Genomic DNA, 27,044 nt, shown 5'->3' on the forward strand with positions numbered 1-27,044 from the left:
TTTACAATATATATATATATATATATATATATATATATATATATATATATATATATATATATATATATATATATAATGTGATCGATTATATTCAATAATTCAATGAATGCTCCAAATCTGTGAGTTGGATACTGATTATTTGTAGGCCTAGACTTCTGAACACTATGTCTACAAGTCTATTTAATAAATTATATGATATACTCAGAAAGAAAATGCTTAAGTAACAATCAGAAAGGACCAATGTTCAGACAAAGCAAATATGGAGCTTTGTTGCTTTCTTTGTTTCTTTGTCAGTTATTGAGCAATACAAGGCTTTTAATATCATGAGCTTTAAAGTGCAGTACCAGAATCCAGTATAGTACCAGTATTTTGTTCTTTTGTTGTATAGGTTGGTATTTATTTCTTTTTGTCACGTATTCCCTGTTTCTGTGCTTAGACTTTTATTTTGAAATCCTTGTTTAGTTCCCCATTCCTGTTTCCTGTGTTAGTTTTGTAGTCCTTTGTAGTTTTATTTCTTGATCGGTTTTCCCCTGATTGTTTTCCCCAGGTGTTCCTTCTTCCTTTGTTTGCCCTTGTGTATTTAAGCCCTTGTTTCCACTGGTTTCTTCGTCAGTCTTCGCATGTATTGTTTGATGCTCTGTGCTTGGGTCTCTGTGTTTTGTTTCCTTATATTCTGAGTATTTTTGTGTTACTAAAGCTGCATTTAGAGCCTCATTCCTCGCCTGCCTCATCACACTTTTATTACATATTTGCACCATAGGTCTTCCTTAGTCTATAGACATTCTCCATAGATGTCCGCCTCCTGCTTGGATGGAGGTCTTAAAGTCCCTCTGTTCAAGTCCAGCCTCTGCATGCAGCATATTAAAAAATGGCTAAATCTACAGTACATCAAGTCTCTATGTACTGCCTTTGTGAATGCATGTAGAATATTGTAGAATATTGCTACAGAAAATGCTACTCAGACTTCAGTGGATTTGTGGACACATTGCTACATCCAAGTTTCCATGTTATAGTTAGAATGCCCTGAGCTTTAAGTGAGAAGGAATGGACTGTGACCCAAGATAAGGAAAAGGACATAAAGGAAAAGGAATTAGATGGAGACTGGGCAGACGATGATCTTGTCCTCCAGCATTACGCTGACCACCAAGAAGACAAAGTACAGGATGAACATGAGGAAACCCAGGAACTTGCTCATCCTCCACTTACATATGGCAATGGAGATAATGACGAAGAGTAGCATAAGAAAGAGCAGTACGATGGCGCAGAACAGACCATTGCTGCTCACTGTCACTGGAATCAGGTTGTTGATCATTGAAAACAGTAACCATGGAAATGGCAGGCTGGGGATGGTAAACAAACACAACAAGATTAGGCATTCAAATGATGCTTCAGGTAGTCAATGATGAATATTATTGTATCGATGATGAGGATCTCTTACCCCACAGTAATGTCGAATATGTTGGAGCCAACTGAGCTGGACACGGCCATGTCTCCCAGACCCTTCCGTGCAACAATAACACTGGTGATGAGATCTGGAATGGAGGTACCAGCTGCTAGAATGGTCAGACCCATGATCTCCTCCGTGATTCCAATAGTCTCGCCAACCTGCAGGAGAAATTTGCATTGCATTTTCAGTGAGCATGGTATTACACCCACTAACACACACATGCAAACATACTGTATAATCACCTTCTAAACTGCAAATGCACACACCAGTATATCACAATGGGATCCAATGGAAACCAAACTCATTCATTGACCTCCTTCTACACATTAGTTCCAAAACCTAGTGAGCTCATCATCAATTTAAGGTATAATAGGCACACTCCAGACATGAAAGCTTTTCCTAAAGGTAGTATTAGCTTAGCAATATGTGCTAATGCTAGACTCTGCAGGAATCAGTTGAGTGTGTCAAGTCTCTTGCACTTTGCGTAAGGAGTGATATTTGTTTGGCGCACTTCAGTGACCGAGGCGAGTCACTACGCCACCACAAGGATTTAGAGCGCACTGGGAATTGGGCATTCCAAATTAGGGAGAAAAAGGGGAGGAAAAACAATGAATATTATGATACAACTAGCAGAATGTCAGATCCAGTCAAATCTGTACTCCATTAAAATCTGTTATTAAGGTTGATTCTAGACTTTCTGCGGAACACTTTTGATTGTTTGACTGCAGAGCTACTTGGGTTCACTAAAGGGAGTTTCTACAGAGGGAGCTGATGCAGTGCTAGTGAACTGTTTGTTCTCAGGGAAATGACAAGAATAGCTAATTGGCTTTAGGATTTGGCTGGTTTTATTGTGCTGCTCTGAGTTACAGATTTACAGCAGTGTTACAGGAGAGATCAACCTTCACCTGTGAATACCGCACATGGAAGATAAAACTCTTCATTCACTTTCTATACACTTTCTATTCTTTTTTGAAAATACAGTATCCCACACAGGGATAGCAGTCTAATGTCTGAACATTAAAAAAGTGAGGCTTGAGGAAATTGTGTAGTCACAAAAAACTCAGTTGAAAGAAATGGAGAAACCCAACATGACATAAGCCTAGTTTCCATCCACATTTCACGCTGTTTTGTTATCGACAAAGTGAAAATGTGGAAAATGTTTTGCGAAATTTGCCGTCTTCTGCCTGTTTCCATTCAAATGGCCTTTTATCGATAAAAATGGTGTGCATGATGACATCAAGCTTAAAAAAAACAAACACTTTGTCGCATAAGTTTTGGTTTATCGCAAAAGAAATCTGCCCTAAAGCCGTTTCCATGCAGAAATGTGTGTATATATCGCTAATTGTGTACCTTTTGCCTCCCAGATGTCCCTAATTCTAATTCTAAGTCTGTCAAATGAATAAATGTAAATGTAGAAGAGGAGGAATTGCAATCAAAAGGAACAGTTGTCCTTCTGATATGACTGTAATATTGGTCCTGATGTTGTGGCAATCGCAGGTTGCCACTGGTTCCGACCCGAAAGCAAATCGTCATTGCCCTTTTCAATCTGGCAACCTGCACCAAGTAGTGGGGAAACTTCCGGTCTCAGTATAAGGACCATCCATCGATGTGTATATGCAGCTATTAAAGAACAATTGATGCGGTGTAATATCAGGGTTTATATATATGATACATTCCTGATATTCAATAGGCTATTTTGAACAATCATCTAATCTAAAGCATTGTCATCACAACTGCATTATTTCCCGCATATTTGTCCAGCAACTTTTAACGACCAACTGAACTTAATTGTCATCTAAAATTAATTATAGTGTCATAATGAAATTTAAATTTTCTGAAAAAGCTCAGCAAATGCGATCCGAGGTAAAGAGGGTTAGATTTAAAATATTCAAAAGCTAATTTTCTGAAAGCGAATTAGCATTGGACAAATAGTTCTCTTGAAAAAAGTGCAGTCATTCAACTGACTTTTTTCGTCTACAGAACAGGGTAAGGCTAATTTAAATTTGTGTAAAGAAAAGGCATATATAGGTCTAAAAAATATTTTTTTTTTCATTTGGTAATTATTTTATTCTTTATTCATTTGGTAATTAATTGAATACAGGGAAATTTGCTGCCATTTTTTCGAAAGTAAGCTAAACAATAATTTTATAGAATTGGGCTATATGTTAGTGTTCCAAAAAAGTACACTGATGCTTTTCTCCTAGTATTGTGTATTTATTTTTAATTTATTGTGCATAGAAATTATGTTTTTGTATTGTGGGCTAATTCCGTGACTGCCCTTTATTATTTTGAATGGTGTGGAAAAGCAACTTTAATAAATAAACGGATGACAACCACGATTAAATTATTCGCAAAGAGCGGCCATTCATTTGTTCTCCATGCACCTGTCGATGACAGGAGCATGATACGAGATATTTGTGTTGGCACTTCTGGAAGTGTCATGACGCAGATGTGTTTGCAGCATCGGATCTGTGCAGGTATGCCTTTAAGACCAATCCATAACAGTGCGAGTAATGCTTCACGTACAATAAATTGGCTTTCAAGGATGTATCTTGTTGTCATGATTAACAAAGGCTAACAATTGGGGTAAATTCTCAGACAACATTTTTGCGTTAATGCCTATTTTCTCGAATAAAAATGTTTCCAAACCAGTTTTTCGTGACATTTGAAGTATCAACATAGAGTTTATGTGCTAGAGTTAAACGGAAAAATATTATGTAGACACTTGTGAAATTTTTCCTGCAGGCACTGAAAATGCTGAATCCAGTATTGGACACTTCAGTATTTTGACACATACAGTAAGCTACACTCGACATAACATGAAACAATAAAATATTAAACCAAGTGTTATTTATTTTTATGGAAAATAAGCACAAGTGCAATTTACAAGCAAACCTTGTAAGTTTTCTTAGGATTTAAATGATAAAAACAATACTGCTCAAAATTTTTGAATTATGAGTAACTGTCTTCACACAGCCACAAAAAATAAATGACCTCAACTTTTGATAAATTGATGCTGGTAATGTGTAACTGAGGGATGAATTTGCGAGTTTTAGGTGTGTGTGCCTGTTTACCTGATGAGCCCACCACACCATCAGGTAGGAGAAAACAGCAATCCAACTAATAGATCCCAAAAATGTAATGGCAAAGAACTTCTTTGAAGTCTTAGGAAAGCCATGGGAAAGATGGAAGGAAGAGAAGAGGGAAGAGTGAGGATGGAACATTCACTCATGTTATTAAAATATTACAATAATGTCACTAGTGCTACTGAAATGTAGCATAACTATAATGACACAATAAGTGTGCTTTCTGTTGTTAATCAAATATTGTATTAAAGGAATAGTTCACCCAAAAATGATTCACTTTTCAATTTCATTATATATTCTCAGAAAAAGAAAGGTACTGTTTAAGGTACAACAGTCATCACTGGGGTGGTACCCAGTAGTGTAGTCTAGGGTATATGCAGGCATGCATGTATGTATACCCACCTATCTTTATTAGGATTTTGCATATGCCCACCTGAAATAAGTGATGATACGTATGGCCACCAGAACAATGACTAGTCTTTTGATCCAGAACTTTCCATCTAACGCGATGCCACAGCACCGTTGAGTGAATTGTGTGTGTGTGTGTGTGTGTATATATATATATATATATATATATATATATATATATATATATATATATATATATATATATATATATATATATATATATACATATATATACATATATATACATATACATACACACAGTACTATTGCATTGTGAGGATGTCTTCAAAAATAATGACATAAATAGTTTTCGTATATCACTTAATGTCATACAAAGTCCAGTAAACAAAGTTTATATATACAGTATATATATATATATATATATATATATATATATATATATATATATATATATATATATATATATATATATAGATAGATATATATATATAGATATATATATATATATATGAGTACATATAATTTAACTTATGCAATTAAACTTTGTGAAAATACTGCATGTTATAGCACCCATGCTAGTTTTTGATTCTCTTCACAGATGCTGGACAACTGTGTCCCGTAATTTTTTACATCAATTGTCTTTTTTTTTCTTTTTTGCCTTTTACTGCTGTCGGTGGTGCCTTTTTCTCGTGATATCAAATAATTTTAATTTATATTTCTAAGTAGGAAATCAATTTAACTATACACAGAAAAGCACATTATAGTACACAAATAAATAAATAAATAAATAACCATCTATTCTTATGTAGGCAATATATGGTAATACAAGATAATGTGTTAATGTGCACATTACTACACTCATATTAGCTATACAATGCTTAACAATTTTTTGCATACTATGTATGTATTAGTTTATTAATTAGAGCAATTATAAAGTATTAACAATCTTCATAGTAGCCTAATGAAAGGAACATTAATGACACCTATTCATTTCATATATTCACAGTATACCCACCTCTTCAGACACTACTACACCACTGGTGGTACCCCCAAGTGGACCTTTTTTGTACCATACCTCTAGTTAACATTCTAAATTCTAAATTATTTAGAAGAACACCTTTAAAGGTAAATATTTTTCCATCTGGGAACTAATAAAATGTATCTTAATGTTTCCTTAAAGAAACTGTTCAAGCAATAATGAAAATTATCTAATCATTTACTCACCCATATGTGGGTATCCCATATGTGAATAACATTCTTTCATCTGCAGAACACAAATGAAGATTTTTAGACTAATATCTTGGCTGTATAGGTCCATACAATGCAAGTAAATGGTGGTCAGAATTTTGAAGCTCTAAAAAGCACATAACAGCAGCTTAAAATTAATCCAAAAACTCCAGTCATTATATCCATGTCTTCAGAAACAATATGATGGGTGTGGGTGTGAAACAGATCATTATTTAAGTCCTTTCTTACTATAAATCTCCACCTTTGACCAGCCCTGACCACAAGGTGGCGAAATTCATGAAGAATGCGAAAATGCCAAAAAATAAATAATGAACAATGTGGAAGTGAAAGTGGAAATTTATATTAAAAAAAGAACTTAAATATTGATCTGTGTCTAACCCACACCTTTTATATCACTTCTGCAGATATAGATTTGACCACTGGAGTCTTATGGATTACTTTTATGCTGCCTTTATATGCTTTTACTTGCATCATATGGACCTACAGAGCTGAGATATTCTTAAAAAAAATAAAATAAAAAAAGTGTTTTCTACAGAAGAAAGAAAGTCATACACATCTGGGATGGCCTGAGGGTGAGTAAATGATAAGATCATTTTCATTTTTGGGTGAACTATTCCTTTAAGGGTACCTTTATGTACCTAAAACAAGGGTACCACCCCAGTGACGGCTTTTGTAAGGCAAAAAGTTGTTTGAAGATTTAAAAAAAATGTTGGTGTTCCAAATAAGATAAAGTCATTTGGGTTTGAAGCGACATTAGAGGCTGTAAATAATGACATAATTTTCATTGTTGGGGGAACTGTTCCTTTAAATATGGCTGCTCCATACAGAAGTCTGTGTGATATATGATGACATCATATGACATCAAATGTAAAAAAAAAATTTTAATCGTACATTTCTGCGGACATCTGGCAGTGTCAGCCACAATGGAAAGACGATGGGGAATATTAAGAGGTATGTTGCTTGCTTCCTTGCCGTCTCTGGCCATGCCAAGCTCAGAGGCTGGTCTTCATCATCCTCCTCCTCCTCTGCCTTTTGAGATAAGAACCAAACAAATGTCAGTTTTCCTTGAATTTAAGGATTTAAATGAACACTATGAGGTAATATGTTGAATGTATGCAATGTGATTTGGTTTTACAGTACTCTAAGAGGTGAGTGAGTATAATGACATCACCTCAGGTCCAGCTCTGCCATTCATGGGCGGAGTGACCTCCACCTCCACATTAGTGCTGTTGGCAAGGTTCTTATCTACTGGAAAGTAACGTGACAGAAAATGCAAGGATGAGTAAGGGAGCAGTGAATGTAATGCAAGGTGTAAATATTAAGTATATATTTGTCTTTATAATCTTTCATCAAAATGTATTCTTTTCCAAATTTTCCACTTTTTACTATTCAGTCAATTAAATTAAGTCAAAGTCCTTGTTAAATATCCTGTTCCACGAATAATATTATGGAAGTACAATGGGTTTTCATGTTTAAAATAAAAGCAAGAGTTTAAACTTACCAACACCATTTGTATCATCTTCCCCCTTCTTTCTTGCAATCTTGTGTAGAATAGACGCCTTCTCCTTAAACTTCCCTGGAGCATACATACAAAGTGAGTCTGTCATGTGTTTTGTGTGTGTGTGTTTGTGTGTGTTAATACAATTTGAATTGGCACATTACCTTCACTGAGAGGGTCAAGTGTGTGGATCATTAGCTGGAAGATGCTGTTTCTCATTAGAGTGTTGTGTAGAGATGCGGAGCTTCCTCCTCTCTGGAGGCGGTGTTTAGCCTGCAGGGGGAAAAAATAAGAAATCAGAGGCCTTGAGAAATTATATTGCATCTTAACATGGCCACTCTGCCATATTGTGTTGTCTGTTATTTTGTATTTTGTGTTGATTTGTGAAAAGTGAAAGTGTAGATAAAGAAGTCAAATGTTGAGGACATTACTTACTGAAAGTTTATTCTCATCATCTCCTGTACTGTTAACCTTGAGGTAAAAGAGAGAGACAGAATTTAGTGATTCACAATTGAAAAGCAAAACCAAAACCATTAATTCCCAAAACAAGTCAGTAGTCAGAAAGCAGTTACGTGATGGCACAGTGTTTGACTGTCTGCTCCATGTTTCTCATTTGAACTGCCTCAATCTGATATTCATGTGTGGTATGATTTTTATTCCCTAACAGAAGGGAATTTCTAACATATTTATTGTGAAATAATTTTTAGGTTCTTTTGTGTGTTTGTGTATATTTATTTATAATTGTGAGATTAGTATATCTAACAAAGAGAGAGAAATATACATTTAATTGGCCAGTTCCGTTTCGGTTATTCTTTTAAAACTGTTGAATGTGTAGCATCCCCACACCTTGCTCAGAAATTAAAACAAACGAGGAAAAACTCTTGAATTAAACATTAACTGAGATTGCACAGTTGTATTAATAGGTGGCATCACTCCTGTTTGGTCACTAATCTATGTATTTTGTGGGAACAGTGCTTTTTTGATAAAGTGTCTGCTGAATGACATGTACATAAGCAAGTATATACTTGATTCCCTCTATTATATTATGGTATCATTGTGTCCTTCAATTAGCAAGAGCAGAACCACCAGTGGTTATATATTGTCCATTATGGTATAGAGGGTTCCAAAATTGTTGGGACAGTTTATCAAGATCAGGGACTAAAACGTTTCAAGGAACAAAAATGAAAATCAAAAAAGACAAAAATATTTTTTGCAGACTGTAACCAAAAATGGGAACAAGATCCCTTTTAATTGTTCCGGAGTGAAAAAGTTATTTAAAATGCGGGTAACAGGTTAATAACTGGTTAATTTCGTTACGATAATTATTTAAAGAAACCAAAGACTAAATGGTTTATCACAGTACATTTTTGGAAACTACACCACTTCCTATAGCCCAATTAAATAAATAATTAAAATAATTTGTCCTGCATAATATGCCGTTTAGTCCAAACGTGCCCATGCAGTGTGTGCGTGTATGCAGGAGAGAGAGATTTAGGCTATTAATTGATTTTAGATGGCCTGATGTATATTTGAAATATTTGTAATCATTTTGGGGATATATTTAATAGTACAAATACATTTATTGAAAAGACGTTATTTTATATACACTACTATATACTGTGCTTGTAATGATTTCTATGCTGAGAATTCCCCCTCATGGGGAATAAGAAAAATGCTTATTTTTGCTTATTTTGGGTAAGGCAAGTTCCTTATTTTGTCCTTGTTTCTTTTGCCAGATCTGGCAAAACTGCAACTGGTATATCAACCACCCTTAGCACAGAGTACTTTCAGAGTACATTATTAATCTTTCTTTTCTTTCACTCTAACTGGTTACCGATCGGAAAGGAGGCTGTGGAACATTCGAACCAGGATGAAAAAATATTGTTTCTGCTCAGAACGAACCGAAACAGAAAATGTTTAGTTTTTAATGCCTGATAAAGTTATCTCCCTCAAACATAACATGGGAACACTTTACAATAAGGTTGTATTCGTTAACATTAGTTACCTACATTAGGTAACATGTAATAATAATGAACAATACTTTAAAACATTTATTAATCTTGATCAATGTTAATTTTTACATATCCAAAAATAAAGAAAATAAATACATAATACACAAAAGTTGTATATGTTAACATTAGTTTATGCTATATGAATGAACACAAACTATAAATTAACATAAACCAAGATGAATAAATGCTGAAAAAAGTCATTGTTCATTGTTAGTTCATGATATCTAATGCATTTACTAATGTTAATTTAATGCATTTATTATATTGGTGTTACCCATTATATAAAGGTGTAGTACATTAAAACTATCTATTGTACAGTAAAGTATGATACATTGGCAAGTAGCATTTTAATTTTGTTTTATAATGGAAATACTATGTCTGTATGTATACTACATTTACTTGTGGTAAATATGTATTTTACTAAATTAGATTACACTAATTAAAAAAACAATAATGTTAGATTTTAAAATATGGTATATTCACCCTATAAATATTTTAACAAATTTATACTATTTCACTCGCCTATAAAATACAGTTGCAATCGAAATTATTCAACCCCCCCCAATACGGTAAGGTAAGCTTTTCTGATGACCCAGAATTTTTAAACATTACATCTATATCGGTTGAGTGACACATTCAAAGTCATAGTGTGAATATATAACCTAATATTTCTTATTAGTGTTATTTCATTACACAAGAAAGGTCATGGCTAAAAGTACATTTCCAAGGCACTTCAGTTTCCAATAGACAAAGTTAGCAGCACCATTCATACATTTTTTTAAATATGGTACAACAGCAACCTTCTTGGGGTGTGGAAGAAAGCAAAACTTCACCAAGGGAAATGTTGACTTGAATATTCAAGAAGTAATTAGGAAAGACCTGTGGAGTCCTGGAAGAAGGTTTTATAGACGTATGACGCTAAACTGAAAATGAGTTTTAGACCCATGAGTTTTAGCAGTACATCTGGAGTAAGATGACAAGGTGATGACAAGAACAACACCATCCCCACAGTCAAGCATGGAGGTGGGTCAGTCCTGTTATGGGGGTGTTTTGAGGCTGCAGGAAACGGTTATCCTGACTATGTGACTGACACCATGGATTCTTTCAGGTATCAGGCCATTTTGTCATGAAAAATGTGATGCCTTCAGTGTGTAAATTGAAGCTCGGTGATCACTGGACTTTCCAGCAAGACAATAACACCAAGGATACATCCAAGTTGTCCAAAATCTGGTTCAGGGATAGGTCGTGGAATGTCCTTAAATGGCCCTTTCAGTCCATCATTAAAATCCCATTGCAAACCTTTGTTAGGATTTCAAGGAAGCAGTGGCAGCACAGAAACCAAAGAATGTCAATGAGCTGGAAGCCTTTGCTCATGAGAAATGTATAAAAATTCTAATAGAGAGGTGTCCGAAGCCTGAGAACACTTACCTGAAACATTTATTTGCTGTTATTAAGGATAAAGGATGCTCCACAAATGATTGACTTTGGGGGTTGAATATTTTTGACATGACATTTGTGGAGAGAATTAGTTATTTTTTGTTTTAAAATTTGGGTAAAATGAACTCTTTGTTCTCAAAATCACTCAAATGTGTATTAAAAACTTACTTTGACTGTTTACTTTGAGGTTTTAGTTGATGTGTTTTAATTCACATCACAAGAATGTATCGCTGGTCAGGGCGGTTGAATAATTTTGATTGCAACTGTAGATATGACTCATCTTAATTGCTATAGTGTCATAATTATTGAACAGTACATACAAGCAGCAAACAAACTGAAAGAATCAGCTGTTAAATCAATCAATATTTCCTTAAATTGTAAAGCAAACAAATTATGTAAGTATAATTGGGGCTGCTTTATAAAATCTTTTATTGATTGCCTATAGGAAATTCTTAGTGAAAGAACTGACAGAAATGGAGTTAGACAATGAAGCGATGTTCAGGGCCTCTCTTTAGAAAAGCTCAAGATCAATCTGTTCCCAAGTCCCAAGAAGGTTAAGCTGTTATACAGCACAGCTAAAAACAAAATTATATATGAAAAACTAAGGACAACTAGGAGCTATTGTAAATCTGGTCCTCAGTCTGCATCTAAACAGCCGATCTCAAGGTTTCTAAGAAGACATTGAAACCAAAACTCAAAGATTTAAATCAGCCCTTACAACAGAGCCGGGCAGAATCTGATCCAAATCTGATTAAAAGTGGCTCCAGCCACAAGCAATGCATCATATTCCTTGGCTGATCACTGTATGCTGCTATAATCACAGATAAACATAAAGCATGACACTCTATTAACTACTTTTAAAAAGCACTTTCTGGTTTTTAAGAGTTTCATTACATTACTTATTAAAAACAGATAGAAATAAAATTGTTGTTTTATGTCATTATAATAAACCAGTAAAACAACCACATTCTAATCTAAAATTATTGAGCTAATGTGAAAAATGTATGATCTGAATACACTGATGTACACAAATTTACAATGCTGTGTTCCAGACACAGCAATGATTCTGAATAAGAACTATTACATTTCAGACCTTTTTTGGAGCCCCAAACTGTCAATTATATTTGAGTAATAAAATATTTTGTTGAACTACTGTATATCAGAGTCTTGAGGCTCAAAGGATTTGAGAACTGAGCTTATAGGGTTAGTATAGCCAAAACTGAAAATTCTGACATAATTTCCTCATGTCGTTCCAAACACGCATGACTATATATGAACTTATTTCTCTCTTTCGAGGAACACATGGAGAAATTTTGAAGAATGTTGATGCTACTCTAGTTTTCCATACAGTGAAACTGAATGGCAACTAAAGCAGTCAGTGCTTAACATTCTACCTAACATCTCCTTTTGTGTTCCGCAGAAGAAAGAAAGTCATGCAGTTTTGGAAAAACAAGAGTTTGTGAAAATAATTAAAGAATTTTCTGGTTGGTTTCAGGTTATTCTTTTAAATGCTCCTAAATGGTTCATATCAGCAGTTCATAAATTGCCCAGTGAGGTGGCAGCACCAGCAATGACGTCATGAGAATACTGGTTGGCTCAGTAGTGACACACAAACAGCCTTAATTAAGCCTAATCAGCCCAGTAGAGAGCTTAAGAAAGTTTTGTTAGTGATTAGTTAGCTCTGCCATTGGCTCTCTGTTCACGTTCTTCCCTCCCCAGCTTTGGTTCTTTTGCGGGTGGAAGATAAGCTCTGGCCTATGGCCAGCGTTACCTGTGGAAACCAAGCTGAGCTCTGCGTGCTCAGTAAGTTTTAAAGCAGAGGTTAGCTGTCAGGAGACCGGCATTTTGTTGCTGTCTGACACTAACGGACCTCCTGCTGCTAGGCCAACCCGCTTTATAGTCTGATTTTTAAGGGACAGTTCACCCAAAAATGAAAGTTCTGTCATCATTTTCACACCCTCATGTCATTCCAAACCTGTCATTCTTTCTTCCATGGAACACAAAAGGAGATATCTAGCAGAATGTCCAGGCTGTTTTTTTTAACATTTATTTTTATTTAGCACTCTCACAGTGGATGGTAAAGTCTTCAAAGGGAGTAGGGGTTATGGATGAACACTTTTGAATGGAAAGCACCCATTGTATGGAATTAAACAGCTTAAAGGGATAGTCACCCAAAAATTTAAATTATTTTATCATTTACTCACCCTCATGCCATCCCAGATGTGTTTGATGCGTTCTTTGGACCCCCGGACGCCGTAATGAGTCGTCGGGGGTGAACTGCTCACATTGCCGCCGACGGGCTAGATGCCGGGCCGCCTTCCCCTCTTGCTTGCCGCGGGCCTGGGAAGACAGGCCAGCAGTGACGCCACCGCCCCATGCGCCGTGGACTTTGGAGGGGAGCGTGAGCGGCCGACTGACCCAGCCCGTGCCTGGGCTATCCTATGGACCCTACCCGCCCCTTTCACGGAGCCCCGTTCACCGCGAGGATGCCAGATTCCCCCTTTATTATGAACACTGTTCCCCCTTGGACACTTTCTTACCCCTTTTGGACATTTTTACCTTTATTATTGTTTCCAATAAATGCCTCTCCGAGGCTTGACGCCACACCCACTGTGTCTGTCTCTTGCACACTCTGCCACAATTAACAAAGTTTTTAGAAGAATATTTCAGCTCTCTAGGTCCATACAATGCAAGTCAATGGTGGCCAGAATTTTGATGGTCAAAAAAGCATATAAAGGCCACATAAAAGTAATCCACATGACTCTAGTGGTTAAATCCATGTCTTTTGAAGCGATATAAAAGGTGTGGGTGAGAAACAGATCAATATTTAAGTCCTTTTTTTACTATAAATTTCTACTTTCACATTCTTCTACCTTTATTTTTGCCGATTCGCATTATTCGTTCATATCGCCACCTAATGTGTAGGGAGAAGAATTTATAGTAAAAAGAACTTAAATACTGATTTTTCTCATCCACACCTATTGTATTGCTTCGGAAAACATGGATTAAACTACTAGAGCTTCAAAGTTCTGGCCACCATTCACTTGCATTGAACTGACCTACAGAGCTAAGATACTCCTCTAAAAATCTTTGTTTGTGTTTTGCAGAAGAAAGTCATACACATGGGATGGCACTAGGAATGAATAAATGATGAGAGAATTTTCATTTTTGGGTGAACTATCCCTATAAACTTTCTTCTAGATAACACCATTTCTGTTCCACGGAATAAATAAAGTCATACGTTCGTGCTGCAGACATGAATAATGCTACAAATCATGCAGCTTATTAACTGAGATGTGCTATTACTTTTCTAAGTGATCTGAAAATAAATCTAATTGATTAACACTGAAGGAGGGACCCATGCCATATCTAGGGAGCAATCCAGGAGCACTTTTGACTTAATCAGTAAGCCAGCACTACGCAACCACATAGAAAACACCCTAGCAATCACACAGAATACACTGGTTAACAGGCTAAAACCTTCTCAGAACACCTTAGAAACTACCTAACAACATCATGGCAACCACCCAGAACACCAAAAATTTGATTGATTGATTGATTGATTTATTTATTTTGTGCAATAACCACACTCTTTAAATGTGAAGAAAAAAAAAATGTTACACAGTATAATCATATGAAAATCTTTAATATAATCATTGACTCCCAGACCCTACACATTTTGTAACATCTGCTTAAATTCCCTCTACTTCTATACCTATTTGAGTTAGTACAATAATTATCATTTCCTAAACATTGGGAAATAATGTAAGTGTAATTTATCCTTATGCTGTAATAATAACAAGACTGCAGCATTAACATCTTTAGGCCAGCCCAATACCCTGTCAGTCATCAACCGATCTTTATACAGAGTCCTCAAGCATTTACTGTATGATCAAAAGATTATATTTCATTACATTACACAGTGCTTAATAATAGTTAAAATTAGATAAATAGAAATCCTTATCATAGCATACTCTTAAGTATTAATATATTGTGTATCAAATCAAACATTCAAACTGGAAGTACAAAGACACAAAGATTTGGACCAGTAGTCTGAAGATCAAGACCTTGTACACTCAAACACAAACTATAACACATACCGATGCTGGTCATTCATGCAGTGTGTGCGACTATATGAAAGTTAACATACAGTTGAAGTCAGAAGTTTACATACAAATTTTAGCCAAATACATTTAAACTAAATTTTTCACAATTCCTGACATTTAATCGTAAAAAAGATTCCCTGTCTTAGGTCAGTTAGAATCACTATTTTAAGAATGTGAAATGTCAGAATAATAGTAGAGAGAATGATTTATTTTAGCTTTTATTTCTTTCATCACATTCCCATTGGGTCAGAAGTTTACATACACTTTGTTAGTATTTGGAAGCATTACCTTTAAATTGTTTAACTTGGGTCAGACTTTTTGGGTAGCCTTCCACAAGCTTCTCACAATAAGTTGCTGGAATTTTGGCCCATTCCTCCAGAAAGAACTGATGTAACTGAGTCAGGTTTGTAGGCCTCCTTGCTCGCACATGCTTTTTCAGTTCTGCCCACAAATTTTCTATCGGATTGAGGTCAGGGCTTTGTGATGGCCACTCCAATACCTTGACTTTGTTGTCCTTAAGCCATTTTGCCACAATTTTGGAGGTATGCTTGGGGTCATTGTCCATTTGGAAGACCCATTTGTGACCGAGCTTTAACTTCCTGGCTGATGTCTTGAGATGTTGCTTCAATGTATCCACATAATTTCCCTTCCTCAAGATGCCATCTATTTTGTGAAGTGCACCAGTCCCTCCTGCAGCAAAGCACCCTCACAACATGATGCTGCCACCCCCATGCTTCATGGTTGGGATGTGTTTTTCGGCTTGCAAGCCTCACCCTTTTTCCTCCAAACATAATGATGGTTATTATGGCCAAACAGTTCAATTTTTGTTTCATCAGACCAGAGGACATTTCTCCAAAAAGTACGATATTTGTCCCCATGTGCACTTGCAAACTGTAGTCTGGCTTTTTATGGTGGTTTTGGAGCAGTAGCTTCTTCCTTGCTGAGCAGCCTTTCAGGTTATTTCAATATAGGACTCGTTTTACTGTGGATATAGATACTTGTCTATCTTTTTCCTCCAGCATCTTCACAAAGTCCTTAGCTGTTGTTCTGGGATTGATTTGCACTTTTCGCACCAAAATACGTTCATCTCTAGGAGACAGAATGCATCTCCTTCCTGAGTGGTATAATGGCTGCGTGGTCCCATGGTGTTTATACTTGCATACTATTGTTTGTACAGATGAACATGGTACCTTCAGGAATTTGGAAATTGCTCCGAAGGAAGAACCTTGTGGAGGTCCACAATTTTTTTTCTGAGGTCTTGGCTGGTTTCTTTTGATTTTCCCATGATGTCAATCCCATGATGAGGCACTGAGTTTGAAGGTAGGCCTTAAAATACATCCACAGGTACACCTCCAACTGACTCCAATTAGCCTATCAGAAGCTAATTGGCTAATTGCCTAAAGGCTTGACATTATTTTCTGGAATTTTCCAAGCTGCTTAAAGGCACAGTTAACTTAGTGTATGTAAACTTCTGACCCACTGGAATTGTGATGTAGTCAATTAAAAGTGAAACAATCTGTCTGTAAACATTTGTTATAAAAATTACTTATGTCACGCACAAAGTAGATGTCCTAGATGACTTGCCAAAACTATAGTTTGCTAACATTAAATCTGTGGAGTGGTTAAAAAAATGTGAACTTCTGACTTCAACTGTACAATGATTTCTTACAAGCAGGCCATGTACCCACTATTCAGTACCTTAACTTCCAACAGGACCGTTTGTCAAGATCATGTGAAAATGTTAGAAAATCAACAACTAACCTTGTGAAACCATAAAATCTGCTCCCATATAATGAGTGCAACTTTATGCATGACTAAATTGACTGCAGGTGAAAAAACAACAGAAACGTTTCCAGCCTTTTTGCAAAGCCGAAGCATATTTAACAAATTACATAACTTTGTAATCTCATTTGGTTTCATTTGACACATACCCTTACACAAGTCACAGCTGCAAAAAAGAAATTCATTGGGATCAAGGCCAGTCTTACCAGCTAGCAGCTAATTATCTTTGTAGCAGTTTAACAATTAGTTGGACCAATTAGAATTCTAAATCCAGATTGCAATGCCACCATTAAAGAACTATCTTTAGGGGCCTGGGTAGCTCAGTGAGTATTGACGCTGACTACCACCCCTGGAGTCACGAGTTTGAATCCAGGGTGTGCTGAGTGACTCCAGCCAGGTCTCCTAAGCAACCAAATTGGCCCAGTTGCTACAGAGGGTAGAGTCACATGGGTTAACCTCCTCGTGGTCATGATTAAGTGGTTCTCGCTCTCAATGGGTCGCGTGGTAATTAGCAAGCAAATGCACGGATTGACGGTCTCAGAAGCGGAGGTAACTGAGACTTGTCCTCTGCCACCCAGATTGAGGCGAGTAACTGCGCCACCATGAGGACCTAGTAAGTAGTGGGAATTGGCCATTCCAAAATTGGGGAGAAAAGGGGATATTAAGTACTAAAGTACTTCTTTAGTACTTTAGTACTTCTGAGTTGAACCCTGTTAAGAAGTGCAATAGAAAAGTGTTCTTGACCTACAATGTGGGGACTAAGTTGCTATTGAATTTCTACAGTACAGGTGGGACAAATTCTTAAATACATACAAAATTGTAGGAACAAATTTAATAGAATATAAACATTTTCACTAGTGGTCTCAGACTTATAGATAGCACTGAATATTGATTTGATTATATTTCAGTTTGATAAACTTTTTAGTTAAAACCTTTTAATACATTTGCTTTTCAAGGGTTGTGTGTTGCTAATTTTGTTGATCAGACTTGATATAGGTCACTTGGGAACTCTCGTGTCAAGTCATTGCATCAAGTCTTTTTGCAGGGGGCATGCAGTTAAACAGAGAAGGTAGGCAAGTATGCTAAAGAAGCTTAACGTTACAGGTAACCAATTTTAGAGACAAAGGCATTTAAGGATTCACAAGTTAAGTCAAATAACACATGACACCAGGTTCTCCCACTCTCCTCTACTTTTCTTATTTGGAATTAAATACCAATTTAAATGAACACCTGTGAAGATTCTGAGCATTCTGATATATATAATCATATATATATATATATATATATATATATATAGTCTTATTTTTACAAAGCAGAAGGTATGCTATAATGCTATAATGCTTATATTAATTCCCTTAAAATAGCTGGGAAATAACAAAACAACTAATCTGTACTACTAAGCAAAGATGTTTTCACTAATTATGACATTTATTTTTATTTATTTTTATATTTTTCATAATTTCAAAATATCCCCCTTTTTCAAGAAATTATCTATTGTGGGATAGACTTTGAAAGGGGTTGTTGTTAATAATATTCACCACTCCTTCAAAAGTATTTTTCAGCAGGCTGGTCATTCCTGTAAGCACTAAGAGTCTTTTTACTTTGGTTGTCGTCACCCCTTGTAAGCAGTTGATTTGGGATTACAAAGGATTTCAGGCTGGGAGTCATAAACCATGAGCAGAAATTAAGATATCAGCAGTCTTTCAGAACATCTTCATTAACCGATGATTAACACAAAGTCCTGACAGCAAAAGGAATTCTTAAAACATGATATAAAAAAACTGCAGGTTTCCCCCACAATGCTCCATATTTGATTGCAGTTTAAAAAAGAACAGGACACCTGTCTATACTTAGAAGTACTAAAAGGATCACAATCTTATTGGATTATCCCGAGCTTCAGCTAAAGGAACAGCAAAGAGCACATGTACATCTTCTCCATCCACCCCCTCTATCTCTTCATCTCTTAGCCAAACTGCTTCTGCCATTCTCTCTACACCTCTATCCCAACCTTGTTCCATCTCTCCCAGTATAACTTAATTTGAATTCTTTCTAAAACATAAGTTCAACCCTAAGTTGGTTCCATGATATGTACTTACATTAAAAATAAGCATTTGATACAATGCATTTATTTTGTACATATGTTGTTACACTGAAATAAAGTGGTCACCTGCAACTGTTACCTCAAAGTTTTATTTCTATTTCATTTAACCCATAAAAATTACATTTGTTGGTGTAACCACATTTGCCATATAATTGTCAAGATGAAATAACATTAAATGGAATAAAACCAGTTAATTTAGATGTTTTTCACATGAAGCACATTTTTCAGGTTACCTGATAAAACCTAATCCTAACCCCTGTACCCCACTTTCGGTAGCACCAAATGCAACAATCATTTTCACAGAACAACGTGTACACAACAAGTACATGTATCAAATGCTTATTTTTTTAATGTAAGTACAGTATATATTGGCAAAAGACACCTATGTACCAAATCCTCTGAAGTGCTTTCTTCTTCTTACTGTATTTATTAGATACCCTTTATTTTCTTTTAAATTATCTACACTGTGAAAAGTAGTAGCCTTCAACTGTTACCTTAAGGAGCTATTTCTACCTTATCTAACCCTTAAAATACATTTTGTTGGTGTTACCTAATGTATTTAGGTTGATTCAGTGATGTTAAATAATAATTATGACTTATAAAGTAAGTAAATTTAAATAGATAAATCCTGTAAATGTAAAAGTTTCCACACATGAAGCACGTTTGGCTAAATCAAATGACCAAATCAACCTGACAAATTACATAGGTTACACCAAAGAAAGTAATTTTTATGGGTTAGATAAAGAAAAAATAGACCAGTAAGGTAACAATTGCAGGTATCACTTTTTTTTAGTGTACTTGCCTAATGGGACTAACATTTATTTAAATTGTGCTAAATGTATTACTAATGCACAAGTTAAAAGTGGTACGTTTTAAAAATATTTTCTTTGCTAATGCACCGATTTCAGGAGAATTTTCAACATACTGCTAGCCAGAATATGTACCCAATATATTGAGGTGTCAGCCCCAAATGCATTTACATGTCTCCATGGTGCATCGCTAAGAAGCCAAACTCAGAAGAGCGGTGTCTAATAATTCACATGTGTTCCATATGAGACAAACTGCATCTGCAAACAACATTCCAGAAAATGGAATCAGGATCTATTGGAAATATAAAACTGGGCTGCATTTACTGTACATTTATGCTTATTGTCCCTGTTCATGCTTATTAAAACAATTAAGCCTTAACACGTTTGAAAATACATTCTTCTATGAAAATTCAGTTTGAAATAAGTAGCTTTTTAAATAAGTCCAACCAGATGTTGCCTTTGGTCTATTACTCCTTTGTAAGAACACCCATATGACCTGCTGATTCAATGCTACTGATTCCTGAACATAGGTAAAACACCCATAAACAGGTAGAAATTGCTCCTTAACATAACAATCGCAGGTTACTACTTTTTACAGTGTACAACACTCATTCTTGCCCTCTTGCTTTCTCTGTCTCTTCTCTGTCTTATTTTGCTGTCTCTATCTTGTTTTGTACAGCAGAGGTTCTGGTCTTACTCAGCTGAATGTGTGGTATGCTCTGTCCAGGTGACACCTGATATAATGCCTAATCCCACTCAGAGAGGTGATAAAACTGTTGCCTGTGTTCTTTTCCTTGGGAACACTGACTCTATGACCCAACCATGGGATTTTGCTCCCATTGGGCATCCCAAAAACAGCATTATTTACACACACACACACACACACACACACACACACACACACACGCGCGTGCGTGCGCGGGTGTCCCTACCCCTAAACCTAACCCTCACAAAAAACATTCTGCATTTTTACATTTTCAGTAAAACATCGTTTGAATTATGGGGACACTAGAAATGTCCTCATAAGCCACATTTATAGCATAATACCCTTGTAATTACCAGTTTGTAACCTAAAAAAAGTCCTTGTAAACCACTTAAACCTGCCCACACACACACACACACACACACACACAATGAACATTCTCACCAGTGTTGGACGCAATTCAGAACTGTATTGAGAATACCTTTTAAATTCCAATTCAACACTTTCATTTGAATTGAATTTGTGGCAGTAATTGCAGAACAATGTACATGTACCCATTAACATGTTATCTTACATACGGGGTATTATAGATTATATTAATAATCAATGTTTGAAATGGCACATATAGAAATTTGGACTTAAAGGGATAGATCCATTATTAACTCACCCTCATGATATCCCAGGTGTGTATAACTTTCTTTCTTCACTAGAACACATTTGAAGAATATTAGAAAAATATCTTAGCTCAGTAGGTCCTTGAAATTCAATTGAATAGAGATTTTTCTTTTGAAGCTCCAAAAATCACAGACGGTCAGCATAAACGTCATCGATACAACTCAAGCGGTTAAAATAATGTCTTCTAAAGCGATACGATCACTTTTGGTGTGAAAAGATAAATATTTAAATACTTTTTAACTCTAAATCATCGCTTCTAGTAAGCTTTACGAGAGGGTGGAGTTTAAGTGGTCGTATTCGCATTGCCATGATACAGAGGTAATCTCATGTTCTCCACTTGGTTGAGAAATCCAGGATAAGCACACAAAAGCACCACTGTGAGTAAAGAAACAGATAAATACAGATCTAAACCAAAACCAAACAAGCTACTGTACAGCATTCCTCCTTCTCACTTGTAAACGGCGCTGCTCTTCCAGGTGTGACTCATGTGTCTCAGTTCTCGCGAATAACATAAAAAAAAAGTACAAATGATCGTGTCGCTTTAGAAGACATTAATTTAACAGCTGTAGTCGTATGGATGATGTTTATGCTGACTGTGATTTTTGGAGCTACAAAAAGTAGGTCTCTGCTTACCAAAATTTGAAACACTGCCCCCAGTGGCCAAACCGGTAAGTGTTGTTGAGCATATGTAGAGATTCTTTTATTTATTGAGATAACAACCTCCTCAGCTCTATCATAGGAGAGAGCGTAACGCTAAACTAGCATGTTACGACAGTAAGTAACCATTTGCAGATACCATTTAAATCAATGGGGAGAGCCGTAAACTGACACCAACCTGTCACAAACTGTCCGTGTCTTCTAAATAAAAAAGCAATTTTTTCATAGTAAACTTTACACATAGTTCATTCCAAAGGGACTGTTTAGTGTAAAGCATGTTGAAGATTAGCAGACAGGCAGTCAATTCATTAAGTGACAAGCTGTTCCCTAGCAAAAGCAGTGTGAGCTCCATTTTCTGGGTGAAATGTCCACAGAGGGGTACCAAAGGCGAGTTGATTTCAGCTGTACTGTACAGGACGTAATACAGTGAAGAGGAATGCATTTTTTATAAACCCTACTCCCCAACCTAAACCCCAAAACTAAACCTAACCAACAGTGGAGTAAAAATGTTCTGTTATAGAGACAAATGCAACCTCCGAACCATGCTCGTCACTAATTATATGAACACGATTATTTCCTGGTTTCAACATGGGATCCGAACCCAGGTCTCCCACACTACTGATGCAACATGCTTCTGGATGCACCACAAGAGAAGGTAAACAAGTTTGAGCCAATGTACAAAATGTCTGATTGGAGATGGTGCTTGTCAGTGAGTCGGCATAATGTGTTCGATGCTAGGATACTGGAACGCCATGCCTTCCTGTGTGATCATGTTGGTTAATGTATGTGTGTTTTCGATATTTTTTTATGGACCATGGTGGAAGAACACTTAATTTCCCTAACCTTAATTTACATCAAAGTCTTCTAAAGAGAGCCAAACATTAATATATAATCAAAATAGTTTAGATAGTATTGAACTTATTTTAGGGAAATATAACTAATCAGTTGAGAAAAGTGTATTATACAAATCAGGGAATAAATAGGCATACATAGTTTTAAAATTATGTAATTATTTATGCTTTATCACAAAAGTTGAACTAATAACATTTCTCTGTTGTGTGTTGAATTTCTTTTAATTGCAATTCAGTAAATTCCACTGAATTTCAAATTCTGAATTTTGCCCAACCCTGGTTCTCACTCACCTGGCAAGCAGACAGCACACCTGGAATAACAACTCACCTTAGGTGGAGTTTCAGTGTCGTCCACTTGGTTCATGTTTAGTCTGCTTTTGATAAAAGTCTCTACAGTCACATTGTACTTCATGAACGTGACATAGGTAGCGTAGCAGAGCAGCAGTCCAATGCTCTCAACATAGGTAATGTAGTTATCCAGGAAGAAGACGATTAGCATAATTAGTCCAATAATATAAAAGGTGACATCTCTAAATAGAGGCCACCAGGTGAGGTTTAGAACCTCACGTGAAAACAGTGCGCACATCCCGATCACAAACAAGATATTGAAGACAGCAGAACCCACGATGGTTCCAATGCCCACGTTACTGTGCGAGATGAACACACCGATCACAGAAGTGAAGAGCTCAGGAGCTGAACCTCCAGCGGCCATGAAGGTGGCACCAGCCACGTCATCCGAGATCTCAAGTCTTTCTGTGATAACGGTGAGCGCAGGGACGAAGAACTCGTCACATACGATGGCGAGGGCGATGAACATGTAGATCATGCCGAACATATGCAGCACCACAGCCCCTTGTCTTCTCTCCTCCAGTGTGAAAAGATCCTCAGGGTAATCCCCTTGATGTTGCTCGTCAGATGACGCCATGGCAACGGGCACATCCGCCAAAACATTGTGCTCTTCCTCAAAAGAAAGGACAGTTCTAGGTGGCACTGGCTCTGCTAGTCCCTCATGGTTGGTGAGTGAGGTGAGTGGCATCCATCTTGAGAATGGGCCCAATGTAAAAGTGAAGGCACTCCAAGACAGGAACAGTGAGAGGGCAGAGATGCTAACAATAAAACCAAATATCCGCGAAGGACGCAGTTTCCTCCTGACATGCTGCACTCTGTGGCGTTTGCAGTTCCGCTCCAGAGGGGTGGAATCTGATCCCAGTTTGGGGCTGGGGAGCATGGGAACCATGGTTGATGGGCAGGTCAGGGTCCAAAGGTCTTTAGTCTATGGAGCACTGGGCATGGTTACAAGCCCACTCAACTTAAACCTGACAGGAACAACACACTCCAGATTCCTCACAGGGTCCACAGTCTCTAATGGTTTCCTCATAATAATCTCTGAAACGTGAGCGTGTGAACAAGAGACAGAGAACAAGTTTAGATTAGTCTTGGACTATAATAAAGAATCAGCCTATGTTTTTCCCTGTAAATTTCCTTTAAAAAGATAAAGGGGACCCCAAAAAGTACACTTGGAACCTTTGGCCTTAAAAATGTATGAACTGTATTGCATTATTAACAAAATATCAAACCAGGGGACATCTGCAAACAAATGATGCTAGACCTTTTTCAAAACTAAGTAAACGCTTCTTAGCAATTTTTTAAAATATATTTTTCCCAACTGTTCCCATGGGTATTTTAGTTATCTTCAAGTTCACACAGATTGACATTTGACAAGTCGAAAGTGTCCAAATATTTTCATGTCTTTAAAATAAATGACAGTTGGTTTGATATTTTTGTAATGCAATGACATTCATACATTTTAAAGTGTGGCCTAAGTGTCCAAATATTATTTAGGGACCACCGTTGATTTGATTTACTTCATAATTTTGAAAATAAATAAATAAAATAAATCACAAATACCATCATTAGCCTATCTATCTGTGATACCAAAATATCAGTTCGGTGATACCAAAAAGTCAGTTTAGTAATTATATTGCATGGTTAGAAAATTCCTGTAATAAAATACTCCTAACAACATTTTTAGTTCTCATGCCAAAGGATTAACATAATAGATGCTTCCTCAGCCAATCAGGAAGCTGGCTGTCAGTCAACTTACTGTAACCTATTAACTTCCAGTGTGTGTCTGTTAGCAGTGGCATAGGAGGACAGGGCTGTTTCTAAGATTCATCCCACACCTGTTCCATATGGCTATTGATTTAAAGCTGTTAAATAATACATTACTGAGAGTCTATTCAAAAATATTATTGCCAAAAGTATCACTTTGTCTATGATAAGAATTACATCTATGTATTTAATAATGTCTATAATAAGAATTACATGTATCACTGTATGTCTATGATTAGAGCAAACCACAAATCATATTTCAGTATATTGATGAGATGACATAAACAGCAGAATTTGAACACTTATTTCATTTGAACAAACATTCTCAGTCTTATTAGTTAAGGTTTATTAGTCTATTTCAGACGGCAGATTCATTTTAGTTTTAATTTAGGTTTGGCACACATAACTAGATCTCTTTTGCAACATAATAATGCCATTGAACTGTAGTTCTAATCTGGGACACTTGAACCTGACAATTTTAACAAAGCAACATTCTCACTGCATTTCCTTATCCACTGCAAACTCCTAATTTATTAATATATATATATATATATATATATATATATATATATATATATATATATATATATATATATATATATATATATATATATATATATATATATACAGTGTTGGGAGGGTTACTTTTTTAAATGTATTCCACTACAGGTTACAGAATACATGCTGTAAAATGTCATTTGTAACGTATTCCGTTAGATTACTCAAGGTCAGTAATGTATTCTAAATACTTTGGATTACTTCTTCAGCACTGGTAGATTTTTTAACTTGTTTTGACTATAAAAACTCTGCCAGTACTGTAAGACAAAATACACGTTAAAAATACATTCTCTGAAAAACCTAAATATCTTATGCAGTGTTGTTTCTAAAACAAGATAAATCAAATTGATCTTGTTTTAAGGATTTTTAGATATTTTTTTACAGGAAAACAATACAAAAATTATTATCAAGCATATGATTTTTGCCCTAATATCAAAGATCTTACTAGAAAAAAAGAAATTATGATCTAATGTGAATTTTCTTGATAAAGATTATGACCGTGCCTGGTAACGTGCATGTAAAATGGCTAGAAATAGCATTTTAGCTTAGCGTAAAGTTGACAATTTACACAAGGATTATTTCTATTTCTTCTGCTCCAAACTTTCTTCAAACGTACTTCTCTGTCTGCTCGTATGAATGTAACACTTCATAAGAAAGTGTTTCACCGCTGTTCAAATGCACTTTGGATCGCATCATTTATATGTATAAATGTTTTTTATCTGAAAGGACTGAATATTAAATGAAACAAATGACAATAAAATGCAAAGTAATCTCTTCAGTAATCAAAATACTTTTTGAATGTAACTGTATTCTAATTACCAATGATTTCAATTGTAACTGTAGTGGAATACAGTTACTTATATTTTGTATTTTAAATATATATCACACATACAGCACGTATATGAACACAACTGCATGACTGATGAGATGAGCATTAAGAAACCAGTGACCTGCTGAATGCACACATCAGTGAGCGCTGTTTGAATTGGTCACCTTCATTTAAAGACATATTTACAGAAAATCTCTGATCTGAAATACGTTTCATCGTTTTAATTTAACATAATCATCTTATTTATTTTTGTGTAGATTTCTCCTGAAATTGGCTTTATTGACTTTGTACATTAACATTTCATGTAGACAAAATAACAAAAGACGGCAACAAAGAAAAACAAAAGTACATCATTTAATAAATAAATGTACCTTTGCATCTGATAGTTGACCCTGTATGGTGAATCTTCCATAAGAATCCCACAGAATGATGGACACCAACCTTGCTGTTTCACTGTAATGGACCAAGAATACTGCTGCTGCTGCTGCCACAGGTCAAAGGGGAGGTCTGATCTCTCTCTCTCTCTCTCTCTCTCTCTCTCTCTCTCTCTCTCTCTCTCTCTCTCTCTCCTTCCTCGCCCCATCCCTTACCCATTTGCTCTGTCCTTGACAAGTCAGGTACATAACCTGCCATGCTGTAAAGAATATATACTGTTTATAGGTATAGTTGACACATAACCTGTCCATGGACTTTAATCAATATATTGGTTTTTCACTTCAAGTTTTCACCATTTTAATCATCTTTTGCCTTAATATGTTTGTTTT

At 36.0% G+C, this 27,044-nt stretch overlaps 1 protein-coding gene across 2 annotated transcripts; it reads right to left on the reverse strand.

Moving 5' to 3' along the window:
- Positions 1-85: 85 nt before the first annotated feature.
- slc24a2 (solute carrier family 24 member 2) lies at positions 86-26,781 on the reverse strand. 2 transcript variants are annotated; one of them, XM_051705133.1, is made up of 10 exons: positions 26,652-26,781; positions 23,110-24,167; positions 8,084-8,119; positions 7,813-7,921; positions 7,652-7,726; positions 7,322-7,395; positions 7,042-7,179; positions 4,522-4,611; positions 1,439-1,605; positions 86-1,340 (listed from the first exon to the last, which is right to left on the reverse strand). In XM_051705133.1, the coding sequence occupies exons 2-10, from the start codon at positions 24,016-24,018 to the stop codon at positions 1,091-1,093; spliced, it is 1,848 nt and encodes a 615-aa protein (XP_051561093.1). In that variant the 5' UTR covers positions 24,019-24,167; positions 26,652-26,781; the 3' UTR covers positions 86-1,090. The 2 variants fall into 2 exon arrangements, with proteins under 2 accessions (XP_051561093.1, XP_051561091.1); XM_051705131.1 differs by having other exon boundaries at positions 7,322-7,398.
- Between the last annotated feature and the right edge of the window lie 263 nt (positions 26,782-27,044).

The sequence above is a fragment of the Myxocyprinus asiaticus genome, chromosome 8 (genome assembly GCF_019703515.2).
Source record: "Myxocyprinus asiaticus isolate MX2 ecotype Aquarium Trade chromosome 8, UBuf_Myxa_2, whole genome shotgun sequence".
Lineage (NCBI taxonomy): Eukaryota > Metazoa > Chordata > Actinopteri > Cypriniformes > Catostomidae > Myxocyprinus > Myxocyprinus asiaticus.

Excerpts from the sequence above, each read along its gene's own strand:
- slc24a2 (XM_051705131.1), bottom strand. The coding sequence starts at position 24,018 with ATGGTTCCCATGCTCCCCAGCCCCAAACTGGGATCAGATTCCACCCCT. Across the intron at positions 4,612-7,041 it reads TGCCAGATGTCCGCAGAAAT|ACTTCAAAGAAGTTCTTTGC; the intron begins GTACGATTAAAA and ends GGCTTTCCTAAG. Across the intron at positions 1,606-4,521 it reads TGGTGTGGTGGGCTCATCAG|GTTGGCGAGACTATTGGAAT; the intron begins GTAAACAGGCAC and ends TTTCTCCTGCAG.